Source organism: Gallinula chloropus (assembly GCF_964237585.1).
Source record: "Gallinula chloropus genome assembly, chromosome: 2".
NCBI classification, from domain to species: domain Eukaryota; kingdom Metazoa; phylum Chordata; class Aves; order Gruiformes; family Rallidae; genus Gallinula; species Gallinula chloropus.
The window spans coordinates 100396149-100411440 of NC_140086.1; the positions used below are offsets into that span (position 1 = coordinate 100396149).

Genomic DNA, 15292 nt, shown 5'->3' on the forward strand with positions numbered 1-15292 from the left:
TATCATTCACTCTCATTTTTTTAAATGCTAGTCAGAATAAGTTATTCTGTCGGTTTCTCTTCCCCCTGAATTTGGAATCCTCCCTGTTCCATCTCATCTCATGACCTAGAACTTCTTTCTCAGATCCTTCTTCCAGGCTGGGAACTGGGAGTGAGGAAATGAAAATTAAGTTCTGGATGCAGGACAAGTGGGATAGTTTATCATCTTACAGCAAGAAAACAATTTTAATTTCTCATCTTGTTATTAGTCAAGAAACCTGGACAGTCCTGGAAAAGAAGTGCTTTAAGTATTATCATACTTTGCCACCTTCTCTTTGTAAAAACGAAGCCAGTAGACTTCATGATCAAGAAGGAAGCAGAGAGGAAGCTGTCTTTTTATGGTGCCACTCTACCTAAAGTTTTCTTTGCTGCTTTATGAATCTCATTTGCTGGGAATTTCCATGAGTTGATGCACACATTTTGAGGTATTTGGATTCAATTATTCAGTCTTAAATTATTCAGGAGCATTACTGCCTGACAAAGCAGTGAGGCCATACTTACATAACTGGTAGGGTATTTTGCTTCTCCCTTATTATTGTAGGATGCTGTTAGGCTATGAAGAAAAGTTCAGTGGTCTCCTACTAAGGAGTCTTTGCCTAAAATACCTCAGAAAGAGCAATGTATGTTATACATAGGAATGTATGTAGTATACAGAAGATACTACACATATAGTTTTGTTTCTGCAGCAAACTAAAACTTCTCAAAAGTACTTGAGGTTTTCTTTCTACAGTAGTTGCAAACACTAAATCTCTGTAATTCAGATCTTCGCTGCTGTGTTTTCTTCATTATAGACTTCCATGAAAACCATGTAATGCAATTTTATATCAAATACTTTCAGATATTTTTCTTTTCCTAAATAGGACAAACTCTTAGTTTGTCAAAACTGCTATTTTGGCTTTCCTGTGTTAATTAAACTTTCCTTAGAAACTAATTGGTAAACAGGCTGAGTTAAGGTAACTGTTGTAAGGATAAATTATCAATCACTACTTATCAGAAACAACACTTTGAAATGAAATAAAATATGATTGAATAAATTAATGCATAACGATTTTTCCTCTTCAGAGTGATTTATTTTAAAAACTCTGCAAGCTAGAACACATTTAAGAAAATACATAGCATCCCAAGTAATAGCTTATTTTCAGAAGCCTGTATTAAAAGCTGTAATTAATGCTCTGAAGTCTATATATAAAAATAAAATTTCACTGCTGGTGGTAGCACAAGTTTGCATACTTAACTATAATTTCAGGAAATTAAAGATGTCTACACATAAAGGGATCAATGCATAAAATATGAACAGAGAGCTCGGTAGTATAAAAATACAAGATTTGGCTATCTGATGATAATGTATAGTATTAAGCGAAGGTTTTGTGATGTAATTGGGTTTTACTTCACTCAGAAGCTTCTTTAGATGAGGATTTTTTTTTTCCTCTACTTTTTCTCACTTTTTTTAAGTTTAAGGCTAAAATATGTCCTACACATTCCAAGAACAACCTGTATTTAGTTTGAAAATTTTTGTTCAGGACATCTTTCTTCACGATTTTTAGAGTGGGCAGACCCACTGAAGAGATCACGGATGCAATTCTAAGTATAAACTATTCCCAGAAGCATTTCACATGTACATGCCCTGCACATGTGTTCTGTGAGAACAAGAAAGCTGCTAATAATTAGCTGTGTATCCTAAAATTTAAAAGTCACATAGTAACTTCAGGTTCTTAAAATTGTTTTTATCCTTTGTATTGTAGGTGCAGCTTTTCCACAAGAAAACCATCTTAGGGTAAATTCTGGACCGGCCTCAAATGATCGAGCATTTGCTAAAACACAAAAAATGGTTTTGTAGTCCTAGGGCTTCCCTAAGCATTCAGGTTTCACAAATTTCAGTTGAAAAGGTTTTAAAAATCAGTTCAGTTGCCCTTGGGCAGCACCTTGCATGGACATGAACTATATTAATTTATGCCTGTCTCCAACTGTTTAGTATAAATGAATATTACATACTTGTAAATTAGGTTAAATGTGCTCATGTGAAGTTTGCACCACTCTCAATAAATGATTAAAGTCTTTAATCCCAGTGTAATTTCCTTAAACGAACCATCCACATCATTCCAAAATTTTCATTGTAAAGATAGAAATGAGTCAGACGTGTTCATGATGTTCAGCTTTGTCCGCTGATCTGTGTATTGTTATGGGAAATGAGCATCTGAGTTCCCTCACTGTGTCTAATTATATTTTTAATTATATTCATTCTTCTTTATATGTAGCCTTACAAAACCTTCTTACATTCATCATGGAAGTTTTGGTGGTTTTTTTTTTTTTTGTAAACAACTACATTTTGATAAACATTTAAAATACTTCATGATTTCCTTGAAGCAGTACAAAACTTAAAAAAAAATTGTTTCATTCTGTTCTGTAAGATAATTGTCAGGTTCAAGCTTTATTACTGATTTTGGAAGGAATAGCAATTTCTGACATTCATATAGATGTGTTTTTTCCTGGCAAGTCATATTCAGGTTAGAAATGTCATAGCTTTTTAACACTGATCTAAAACACACTCTGTTAAGTACATAACACAGTTTTCATAACACAGGGGGTTTTACTACCTTTTTTTGTCACATTTGTGATTAAGGGTACAGTACTTCCAAGCATTTCAAAATGGAACAGGTACAGTAGCTTTTTTAGAAGAGTTCGATTTGTTAGAAGTTTAATGTACTCAAATACTTTCCAAATGTAAAGTTTGTGTGACCAAGGGCTTGGTAGGGTTGAGGAGTTGTGTTTGTATTTACATGTTTAATCCCCCATGTTTATATCTTAGTTAAAACAGGTTTAAAATCAGTATCTCATAATTGAAATTGCTTAGTGACATCTGCTGCAGTATTTGAGGTAGAGGATTGTATTGTTTCAGTTTTGCTGTTGTGGTCACTATAGAAAGCTGACTCGGCAGAAAGCAGTCCGTTTTTCTGGATAAAAGGGAAACAGGCTATGAGATAAGTTATTGATGAAATTAACTGCTGAAGTGGAGAGGAAATGCAGCTGGCCAATACATGTCATAGTGTGAGCTCTATTAAATGAATATATGTGCAGTCAACCATTCACAGAAGCCACACTGGTCTTGAACTGCATTGATCTATAGTATAATTCTAAATGAAATTGATGGAAGAGAGCAGCCATTGACAGGAAGGGTAAAGAGAACCATGAAATGTCTTGTACAGGAAAAGTATGATGGAAAGTAGGCTCATCTGTGCCACGGAGAGAAGGTGCAGAGAAACTGGTATTTCTAGGTGTTCCTTTGTACCTCACCCTTAATCATACTGCAACCTATGTCACTGGACTATTGAAAAAGTGTTTTATAGTCTTTTATTTTGAGAAGAAAATCTGTTAAAAGTCCTGTTCAGAATTTAAAATCAGCTTTTCAAGAACTTTAGATAGAGATTTGCAGCTCTGAACTTGAAGTGAAATTTAGTTGTGATAGTGTGTTCTGAGAACAGTTTGTGTTAACATTTAAAGATTTGTTTACTTAATATGCACTTAATACAAATAGAGCTGTTGAAAGTAGCTTACAAGCCTTCATGCAAGACTGTTGTGCCAAAATGCTACCTTCTAGTGGGATATAATTTCAGGTGGTTTCTCTCTCAAGCAGGTCCTTTCAGACTGCTAGCATGGCGAACTGCGTAATTTACAGGCCTTGATGAATAAAGCATTGGGTTCTGTTAGATTTTACTTACATCAGGGTCCCTGTGGCCTGTAAAAGAATCCCTCAATTTTGTGTTTGCTGGTAGGTACCCTTTCTTGATGTACTGCCTACTGGATTTAAAGCTTGTAGCACATTGTCTTCTTGTCTAAGAAGACTCAAATTTGGGTGAACTGCTTTGCCAGCGATTCCTTCCATTTAACTGCTACTGTATCTTTTCTAGTGATAAAACTACTTCGTTAGTTTTTATGGGATTAGTTGAAACATACAGGAATTATGGGTATATATGCATGAATGTCTATACACATTGTTTAAAACTTACAAATAACTAGAAAAATCTATTTTTATTTAACACCCACAGTACACGGTAACAATAGTGTATACAGTTGTTAGGCTGTAGTGTAATGGAAATTGCAATTATTACTTCAGAAATATTTAAGGTTTCTTTAGTGTAGCAATTGTGCAGAGTATTGCTACAATTTTACCACATTTTTTAAAGGCTTCAAATTAGATGGAAATTGTAGTTATTTGTATTGTTTTTAATAGATCTCAGTGTTTGTGTGCGGTCTTTTTTAAAGCTCACATTAATAACCTTGAAGTACTCCAGACGTGATGGTATCCATCAGACTAGTTATTAAGGCTGGGGGGAGGCTTTGCTCTGACCAGTTTTCTGTTTCTTGAATACTTCTATCTGTAAAGTGTACTGATCCCCTTCAATATGTATCACCTTTTTCCTGAGCTTCCCTTGTATCATAAATACTCTGCATGTGTCGCCAGGTTTCTTTAACCTTGGATCCTTGACAATTAGAGGTGAAGCAAAATATCATACATTGGGACCCATGTTGTTTTGAATTATATCCATGTCAAGGATTTATTTGGAAAATTTTTCTTAAAGATGCCAGGAGACTATAAGCAGGGGAACGCTCTGATGTCATACCCACAAAGAGACAAAAATCACAGGCATCTGTTCGTTATTCTATTGTGTTATAATTGTAAAAGTGAAACAAAAAATAAAAATATTCAAATTAAACCTGTTTCAGTTTCAGCCCGTGAAGTTGTATCTCTTGCTGATAACATTTGGAAACCAGTTTAGAAACTATTAAGAAATCTCTAAAATAGGATTTCCACCCCATTCATAAATAGTCATATTGTTAATTTTATCAGAGAAAAATGTGCTATTGTGTGATATCTGGAGAATTCCTGGAAGAAAGCACGCACAGACATTCCAAAATATGAATCCTTTTATATGTAGTGTGTTTATTTAGAAATGGTTGTAAATCACTTTATTTTTCACTCCTAATTTTCATCTTTACCCAGATGAATTTTTGAGATAAAAAAATAGTTTAATGTCTCTCTATAACTTCAAGGTTCATGTTTCATTCGAACTGACCAGCTCGATGGAGAAACAGACTGGAAACTGAAGGTTGCTGTCAGTTGCACACAACGATTGCCAGCTTTGGGGGTAAGTATTTTATCTCTTAGCTTTTGAGATACCTTTCATGCATGTACACATATCTTACATAAAAGATTGTAACAATTACTCTAAGTATTGGAAACCTCTGTTACTGCAGTCTCAACCTTGCAAAAAACAGGAGAGAGATATTCCACTGAATGATGAATGATAAGTTGATTATACAAATATTCTTGGTATGACGTTGAAAAGAAACAGTCAGAACTGGATTTTTATCTTTTAACTTTGTGGTTCTCATTGTAGTCCCCACTGAGATCCATACTCAACAGAAGTGTATCTCAGTTGTAGTGTTGTCAACCAAGCGTTACACTGCCAGCGCAGGTCTGGCTTGTTAGCTTGGGAGCTAACACTAACTTGTGAACTGGGGAAACCGCAGTTGCTCTTGGAAGGTGCAGAGTGCTTTTTGTTGTCAGGATGCTTTCTGGTCTGACTAGGTGCAATGGACAAGTTCTTGCAGGGAGGGCTCTCCAAAGGTTGGCTGAATTGCATGTATTTTTGGACTGCATGTATGTGTCATGTCATGGGTGGCAAACTTGTGAAAAAGCAGACGTATGTTTGTGTTTATAAGTATCCATTCAAAATAGGCATGTTTTTGTAAAACTATGTAGGACTGTGTAAAAATCTCTTAATGAGAAGCTGAATTCTCTCCTTTGATTGGAGAAGCTTCTATTTTACGGGAGAGTTGGCTTGGCATTAAGAAGCTTCCTCTGAAAGCATACCCAAGTTGCAAGCTTGTGGAAAACAAACTGTACAGAATTTTTGGTGTTTAAGTGCTAAATCCTTTAGGTTTTTTATTAAAGGCACAAACACCTTAAGAGGACTGTTTATTGGCCAATTTAATAAAGTGTTAAGAGCATCTGCCAGACTTCAACAGGACATCTACAGTTATTCTTCCAGAATTAGAGAGTTGCTGCAACACTGAAATTAACAAAATGGAGAGATTTTTTTCCTGTATGCATAGTGCTTTGGCAACTGTGATAGAAAGAGGAATAAATAGTTATGGTTGAATATAGAGGATTGGGAACAAGGAATGAAACTGAAGGTTGGTCATACCAGACAGGCCAAGACGGGCTCCTAGACAGGAGTTCTGGTGCAAGAACAGACTTTAAAAACTAACCTGCAGTTGGATTTAGTATTTGCAGAAAGCCTCTCCTATGTTTTTTTGCCATTTTATCATTGGCCTATCTTGCTTCCCCATAAAAAAAAAAATCATGTCCACATTTGAGATTTTTCTTTTTATTAACTAGTGCTTTTCAGATAGTTACAACTGTGTCTGACTTAGCAGTTATTTTATATTTCCCTCTTGTTTTGGAAGCATCGCTGACTGTACTCAGCAAATACAACTCTTTGTGCAGAGCACTGCCTCTTTGAGTTTTGGTTATAATTTGCTGAGGCCAATGAAGTCTGGAGTAAATTACAATGCATAGGTTTCTCTGCACTATCCTTTGGAAAAGGAGAAAAAGCTTTACATGCTCTTCAGGTTTTTTCCCCCTAAAAATCCCAAATCCATGTCTGACATTTTCCTTCCTTGCTATGAAGAAATAGACCTGGTAAAGCAAGGAGTTGTACTTTTATAATTTTTTTAATATATTATATATATATATATAAAGAGTTTTATTTTCTCCCTCATCTTAAACTGTAGGAGACAGCTTGAGTTTGCATCGTCTGGTGCAGTTAAACAAGGAGCTATGTACTTAACAAGCCTTCCCTGGCTACCAGCAGCAAATGGAAGCCACTAAGCAGTTGATGTGCCACTGCCCCTTCTTGCATCATGCATTTACTGGTGGATAAATGCACTAGCCAAGACTTTGTCTGCATTAAGCTGACTTTGTGTCATTCTGAAGTAACTGATCCTGGGTATAATACTTCCTGCCAACTAAACTAACCTGTCTCCCAATTTCCATCTCATGTGGTTTGGTCAAACTGTTGATACTTGGTGGTTCGTCTAAGGAGATCATTTTAATTGGCTGCTTCCCAGCCGGTCTTAGACTGATTGCAGTGGTCGTGTCATACATCTGCTTCACCGCTGAGCCCCATCTGTCTGTGGATTATTTTTGGGAAATGATAGCATAGTGCACCCAAATGTAAACACTTTTCAGGGGATCCCCACATCCTTCAGTGCAAGCCCCAGAACAACTGTTTCCATTTTGTGGAAAGCACTTCAGTATTTCTTTAATTTCTGCAAAGAAATTTTTACCTTTATTGGCATAGTAACAATATGCAAGAGTGTCAGCTGTCTAAAGAAACTCTGTGGATGGGGAACTTCCAAAGATTAGTGTGAAGCTCTAAGCAAGTTGTGAATTTCAAACTAACAAAAATCAGCATTGTGGATTTATTTTATTCTAAGCCTGATTTTTTGTAGTTCCTAATAGAGTTCTAAACTGTATCTGTACATGGACCCTATGTACAGATACATAAACTTTTTAAAAAGTTAAATTAAAATGCAGTGGGCAGAATTATTTCTTTATACCTAGAGTAAAAATAATGTGTTTGGCAAAATGTAAAGGATAAAAATAGGATTTATGCTTTAAATGCGTAGGGAAAGTGTTTCATGCTCTTTGAAACTTTACACCCAATTTACCTAAAGTGTTGCTTAAAATAGGTAGTTGAGGTTTTCACAGCAAACAGTATTCAAGCTCTCTTGTATATACAGAAGAAAAAAAAATTGAAGCAGCTTTGAGAAATCTATTTCAAACAGACTTCTCACCCTAGTGAACAAATATCCGCAATACCCTCTGTTTCTGAAAACTTCTCTTTATAAAGCTGAAAAATCAGGCAAGTTGCTTCCCAGATGCTCACTTGAAAATGTCTGTTGCTTTTTAGAAACATACCTGGGCTTTGTTTCTAGCCTGAGCATTGTGATTATCTCACTAACCTGTACAGTGTAGTGTGTAATAGGGGCATATGCTTTCTGATAGGCTTACAATTAGTTGTTCAGAAACTTGCTGGGGTTCGAGGCAGTCTGGCAAAGGGCGGGGCGTTGTGCTTCAGTCTGGGATCAGCTTTGGTTTCTTTTCCTCTACAAAATGTTAGGCTAATCGGACAGCGCTCCTTCCTTCCTCAGGGACGTGATCCTACCTCCTTTCCGGCTGTGCCCAGCGTGCGCTGCACAAGGTGGGCAGCGCGTCGTGTGTGCCCCCAGGGTAACTGACGTGACGGAAGTCGCCCGCCTCAGGGAGCGCTGAGCAGGTGCTCCGCGTTAGCGGCTCCGAACCGCGCCGTTCCCGAACACCGCTTTGCTTTTAGTGCCTTTTGGAAAGTGAACCTCCCCAAAAGCCGGGTCCTTGGTGTCCGCTGAGGGCTGGATTCGCTCCGCGCAGTGTCGTACCACCGAACGGCGGGGCCGCGGCCGCGCTAACCCAGCCGGTGCGAGCCGCTAACGGCGGTGGCGCGTGCCCCCGACGAGGCCGGGCGCGGCGTGGGCGCGGCCCCGCCGTGCTGTACGCCCTGGTTGCCACCTGCTGGGCGGCCGCCGGCACAGCGGCGGGAACCGCGCGCTCTCCTCTCTCTCTTTCCCCCCTCCCTCCCTCTCTTTCCCCCTCTGGTTGAGCCCCCAGGTCCCGCCTAGATGGGGAGGGGGGGCTGCGTTGCACCTTGTTTCGTGATAATGCCCAGAGCTGATGTGGGATGAGTTGAAAGACACAGTAATGGAAGTGGGTCGAGCACAGTATCTTCTCTGCCTACAAGGCAGGAGTTACTTTCTCTTAGGCCTGGGTGTTTCAAAGATGTGAAGCTTGCGTTTTAGTGCAGTACTGCCTTTAAACTGCATCGAAGGCTTGCATTGGTACAGGTGGTGACAAAAATAGGTCAGGTTCCCGAGGTTACCTTTCCAGGTGTTTATGATCAACCAGCAGTCAGCTGCACGGGGTCCGTTCACGCAGAGAGCGTGAGGCACGATCTCTGGGGCCAGCCCTTTGCCTCTGCACTCTGAGCCGATGCTCTGGGGTTTGGCTGAAGTGGATCGAATCATTTCAGACAGCTTTTGGTCTGAAGTAGCAGTTGGTTGTTGCACTCCTAGAGGCTCTACTCGCATAAAGCAACGCCTGTTACAGTCTTATGTCTTCTTCATGTGCTTGCAGCGCATTTTCAAAGCTGAGGCTTACGTTTCAGATTTACATGCTAAAATATGTTTTTAATCATTTAAGAGTGTGTGCAACTTGAGCATAAAACAGACTATAAAAAAATTTGATCATGTGTTTGATGGAATAGCCGTTCTACAATTGTCACTTGCTTTGATCTCCTTAGTTATCTGATGTAAAGGCGGTGAGTATCTTGTGTTGGCATGAGCTGTCTGTTGTGTCAGCAGAGCCGCACTGTAACCCTACCCACCGTGACACCCAGAATAAACAAACCTGCAGACCTTCAGAGCTTTTCTTAAAGAACAGATGACACCACTGAGGTGATCAGTACAGATTTTGTTGTCTTCCTAAAGCACTTAATGTGATCAGAGAATTAAAATTTCAGCAAGTCATTTAATGATGGCTGAGCAGCAAATATTGTAACACCTAGGTTAGGTTTCTTACAGTTCTATAGTTATAGGTGGGACAGTTCTTCTGCAATACATGTGTTCTGAGATGTTCTTCCCTAGCTTATGTGATCAACTAAATTTATTAACAGCAATGAGGTCACTGTAATTTTCAATAAATGGTGACTCGATGATTTATATCAGAAGATCCATACAGCAGTAAACAATACCATTTACATTTAATTAGTTTTATTGAACCAAAGGCAATTTTATTTGTAATGAACTACATGTTATGATTAAGAATGTATTTTAATGATCTTTAAGTAAGGTGAACAAATGTTGCCCTTGACCTAATAGAGGAGATTTTTCTATGTTATTGATAACTTTATGGTGATTTTTAAATTATGAAATGTAAAAGAGAACATTTTCATTATTGTGCCATCCTTAAGGCATTTCTTGACTTTCAGTGTAGAAAGATGAAATGCATTCTTCTGAATTACAATTTTCAAGTATGGGTTAATCCCTACTGATCTTATTTAAAAAAAAAAAAAAAAACAAACCAAACCAACAACTCCTGTACTGTCACATAAAAATAATTTTTATTTGTTGAGATTCAAATCTTTCATGTAGTATCTTTAATGTGGAACTGTTAAAATCACCCTATTCTATCCAAGTGGGTTTTTATCTTGAGTAAGAAAGTAACTGAGGTCATTTGGCCTCACTGGTTCCTAAAAGCAACATAATTTTGGATGTAGAATACTGTTTCCATTGAAGGTAACAGTAGTACTATGTGGCTTCAGTAAAGCAGCTGTTTGATGCTTATAGTATGAAAATAATCCTTTGCTGAAGCTGAATTTCTCAAAGATCAATTTATTTAAATCATTACTAAAAAGCAGTTGTCTTTTTAAAAAATAAATACTTTAAGGAATTTTTTATTTATTTCCTGCTCTTATGTCGGGGGTAGCAATGACATAACCTAATCAAGTAAATTTTTCTTGCTCTGTCAGCACAAGTTTTATTTACATGTAGTGTTGTGTACAGATCTTGATGTCTCCTTGCTAAATTCACCATCTCAACTTCTTCCAAGTCACTGGGATTAGAAATGCACAGCTTCTGCTACTGGGAAAACAGCACTAAATGAAGGAACATCTTTGTACTCTTATAGTAATCTTTATTGTTCAATACAGTTTGTATGTAATCTGTCTTAGAATCATCAAATGGTTTGGGGATGGGAAGGGATCTCAAAGATCATCTAGTTCCACCCACCTGCCGTGGGCAGGGACACCCTTCACTAGACCAGGTTGCCCAAAGCCCCATCTAACCTGGCTTCTGTAACTGTAACATACTTTGGGTTTCTTTTCCTTTCCCTTATATTATAAAACTTCGGCTACTATATTTTATTGGCTCGAGAATGATGTTCGTTTAGAGTACAGAGCTTTGGGCTACAGAAAAAAAAACCTTTATCACTTTTCAATAATGAGAGAATACTTCAGAAAGCCACTGAGCACATGCAGTGTCTTTGTGCCTTTTCTTTCTACTATTCGTGAATGAAATGGCAGTGAACTATCACCCTGGATTTCTGTCAGACCATAGGTTTTTCTAACTTTCTTTAGTTTTAGGAACAAACATGCACTTTTGGGTTACTCTGCTGGGTCTAGGCATTCCAGGGTAATGCTGCAAATGTGCATGGAATGTGCAGATCTGTTTTTCAGAAAGATAAGTGAGATTGTTTCAGAGCTGAAATTGAAAAAGGCAAAAAAGGAAAACAGGAAAGTTTAGGTGTTAAATCAGAAATACAAAAGGAGAACTATAATATGAAAAGACACCAAAAGAACGTGGTAGAATTTTTTACATGTAACAAAGGAGAGCATGGCAGTAGAAGAAAATAGAAAGATTAGAAACCAGGAAAATATTACCAGATAATATACTTTAAAAGATGAAAATTTCTGCTTGCTTTTATTCTGCTGTTGCTTCCCACTTAAGGCATTCTTTGAAAAGAGAAGTTGTTCTTGGTTGACGCATTTCACTAGCAGTTTTTATTCTATATACGTGTGTGTGTGTGGTATTAGTTTTCTGCTGTGCTATCCACTACTGAGAGAGTCTTTATTTTTCTTTGCATAATAAAGCACATAATAGCCTGGATTAGCTAAATTGTAGGTGATAACAGATTGGAAAGAATTGAATGATGAAGATATAGGACACCACATGTGTATTAGTTTCATATGAATTATTTCTCATGAACCAGATGAAAGTAGGTTGGAAGAACAAGGATGCAATGAATAAATGAATAAACTTCATGTGAAAGACTACAATAAATGGCTGTTGGTTTAAGATAAAGATAATTTGTGAGAGTTAATGTTCAGATTTGATTCATGTTTTAAAAACATGAAATACAGAGTGTATGTTTTTGGAAGGTATGAAGTCATGTTTCTTGTATGAAGAATATAAATAGAAATGTGAATTCATTATTTATAAAGCCACAGATTTTTAAACTGAAGTCCAGTATGTGTGAGAAGTGTACAATAGATGATTAAAAAAAAAATTCATTTTGATCTGAAAAAGTGAAAAAATAACGATGCTCAAAAATCTGTACCCGTTCTGTTGGAGAAATGAAAGAAGACAAATGTGACACATTTTAGGAGGTTATCACAGGTAGACAATTTTGCCTTTCATTAACGGTTGTAATGTTCAAATTATGTAATATTCAAATTGCAAGATTAGGAACAAGAAATAAGGGCGTGCTTGTAAAAATACCTGTGGTTGGGGCCAAGGTATAGTTCTAAGTCCTTGAAAGAGGCTTTAACATAAATTCTACTTTTGAAGATAGCACATTCTAGCTAGTGCAAACCATGTAGCTGTGTAATTTGCTCCCCAGAGATGGTGTCTGATTAGTCTTTTGCAAGATTCATCTGGTGATAAAGGATGGAGGTAACCCAAATAGTTAAGTACTACATAGAGTGAGAAGGTGGCCACTCCTGCATTTCATCAGAAATTATAGCTTTTAGATCAGCCAGGATCAACACTTTGTAGTGTCTGCTCCACCAGAGTAGAAATTGGATTGTGGGTCTGTGCACGTAGTGAAAGGTCTTAGCTGTTGTGTAAACAATTGTTTCAGAATTTTAAGGTGATCCTCCCTGAGCCTCTAGGGACAGCTCTTAAGATCTAGCAATATTCGGAGGGGGGGTGGGGGTGGGGTGAGGTTCTGTTGTTTATACCATACTGCCATCTATTTCTACAGCATCCTACTGTAGTATCTTAGAGTCTTTTATTTTTAGGACAGGAATTTCATGAGTGGCAGTACCATGTATAGTAAACCAAATTTTATCAGACTAGTTTAGCATAGCCCTAACTTGCAAGCATTTGAGTAATCCTGTTGATGTATCCAGGCTTTCTTGATGCTGATGGACTTTTCTCATGGGTTGACAACAGTTGATCTTGAGCATTTAAAAGAACTTGGATCAGTTTCGTTGTTTCCTCTTGTATTCACTTGGCTTTGTCCTTGCTGAAAAAGTATTTTGTTTTCAGCTTCATTAAAACCGAAACAAAAAATCACTTTATTTTTAAAAGAAGAAATATATGGAAAATATTTGAAAGCTATGCTATTATAAATGAAAAAAAGTAAATTAGGTTAAATTTCTAGCTCATGTTATACATGCGGAATAGTTTAGTGTTTGAACTGTCGACACATTTAGAACATTATGGCATCATTATGTTTCATTATGTGTTAGGTTGGAAGGGACCTTTAAAGGTCATCTTGTCCAACCCCCCTGCAGTAACCAAGGACATCTTCCCTAAGTCAGGTTGCTCAGAGCCCCATCAAGCCTGACCTTGAATATCTCCAGGGATGGGGCCTCCACCACCTCTCTGGACAACCTGTTCCAGTCATGCACATTCCATATCTGTTCCCTTTCTGGCAAGATTATGCTGGGAAAACAGCATGTTTCTTAGTTGGGTAAAAGTACTGTGAACTTAACTTGGATGGGATGGGGGTCATAAACAGGAATCGCTAAAAGGTTCTTCAAAATATATCATTAAATTCAAGTTTAAAAATAGTAACTACATTAATCTGTTTTACAGGATCTCTTTTCAATCAATGCTTATGTTTATGCTCAGAAGCCACAGCTGGATATTCACAGCTTTGAGGGTACCTTCACACGGGTAAGTAGTGCGTGTAAATAAAGTTCTACTTCTCTATTCCATTCTCATTGTAAGTTAAATCTATACTTAGTGTGAAAGTTGTATCAGATCTGTCATTAGCTTTACAGAAGTACTTTGTTCTGTGTTCCTGCCATGGCAATACTTCATACAAAAGATACCCTCATGAATACGTATTGCCAGGAGCTAATATAAAAATAATACCTGAAAAAAGCAGAATCCAAAAAAGGGGTATTTGTTGACATCACTCTAATGTTTTCACATGAAAAGCTTTGTAAAGCAGTATATATTGCTTGTTTCCAGGCATCTAAAGTATTGATCATATATGTTTAAAAAAGTGGCAAGTTGAATATAATCAGTAGCCTAAGACAGTGCAACTGCTACTTTGTGCAATAAAAATGTCTCTTGTTTAACAGCATTTCTATTCAAGGAAAAGCTAGTGCTTCCAAAGTGGAGTTATCTCAAGTACACTAAAACTAAAAGTTACTTATGGGGCCTTTATAAAATCTATAATTATATTCAAACCCAAGTTTGATAACGCAAAAATTTTGGTGGTTTTTTTTTCCTGTTACTTTCAAAAGAAGGCCTGCTAAAGTTACCATTTAAAGCAGGGTGTCCTAATAGGTAGTAATTTTTTGTTTTCAATCACTTTAAAGTTTTGTAACATTACATTAGCAGAGATTGTTTTGTTTATTTTAGTCAAACTCAGTATTAGTAGGCTCCTTCCTCTTGATGGTTTGTTTCTAAAATAATTTGAGAGAATTAAGTACTATGGAGGTAGGGAAGGGTTTTTTACCCAAGTGACTCAAATTGGTAATAGATTTTGTTCGGTAATTGGAATTCCAGTTCACATTTCTAAGTACACTGATGAATGAGATATTGCAGTTGTTGGCTCTTGAAGACCAATTTATACCAGTTACATAGTTCATGCTGCCTACAAAGTAAATGTCATTTGCCCACATCTTTTAAAGCTGTAAGCAGCAACGTTTACTTAAACCTTGTATTGACCAATTGTCCAAATGAAACTTCTATTAGCAGCTGTAAAATTCATGTTATTCCTGTCCCAGTGGCTAAGTGTATACTTTTCTAAATATAAATTGAACTCCTCGGAGCCTTTTTAACAACTCTAGTACGTGTAATTGAGACATTGGGAAATCGTCACTAAGCAGTTGCTCCCTGTTGTGGGTTCTGGTTGTACGTGTAATAAGAGCTGTATTATTTGAGCATCCCTGATTATGTGTAAATAACCCTGATGCATTTTATGCTCTCAGTTTTATATAGGTGTTGTTTTGACTGCTTCAGAAGGAAGGACAGTTTAAATTGAACTTGTGTGCACCCTCAGATTTAGTTCACAGTGCATCACTTTAGATATTTTTAGAAGATTCTTTTTTTTTTTTTTGATGGTGTACCTTTGGCTTAGTGAAATGTTGGTCTAAGACACTCGTTTACGGATTTATCTTTCTACATTTACTGTGAGCCCT

The 15292-nt window shown here is 37.2% G+C and overlaps 1 protein-coding gene across 2 annotated transcripts in view; it reads left to right on the plus strand.

The window, feature by feature from the left end:
* Positions 1-15292, plus strand: part of ATP9B (ATPase phospholipid transporting 9B (putative)) — a 170945-nt gene that overhangs the window by 60895 nt on the left and 94758 nt on the right. For both annotated transcript variants that reach the window (XM_084280137.1, XM_084280138.1), the window contains exons 8-9: positions 5088-5182; positions 13734-13814. In XM_084280137.1, coding sequence (XP_084136263.1) covers positions 5088-5182; positions 13734-13814 — 176 coding nt within the window. The remainder of the gene's footprint in view (positions 1-5087; positions 5183-13733; positions 13815-15292) is intronic.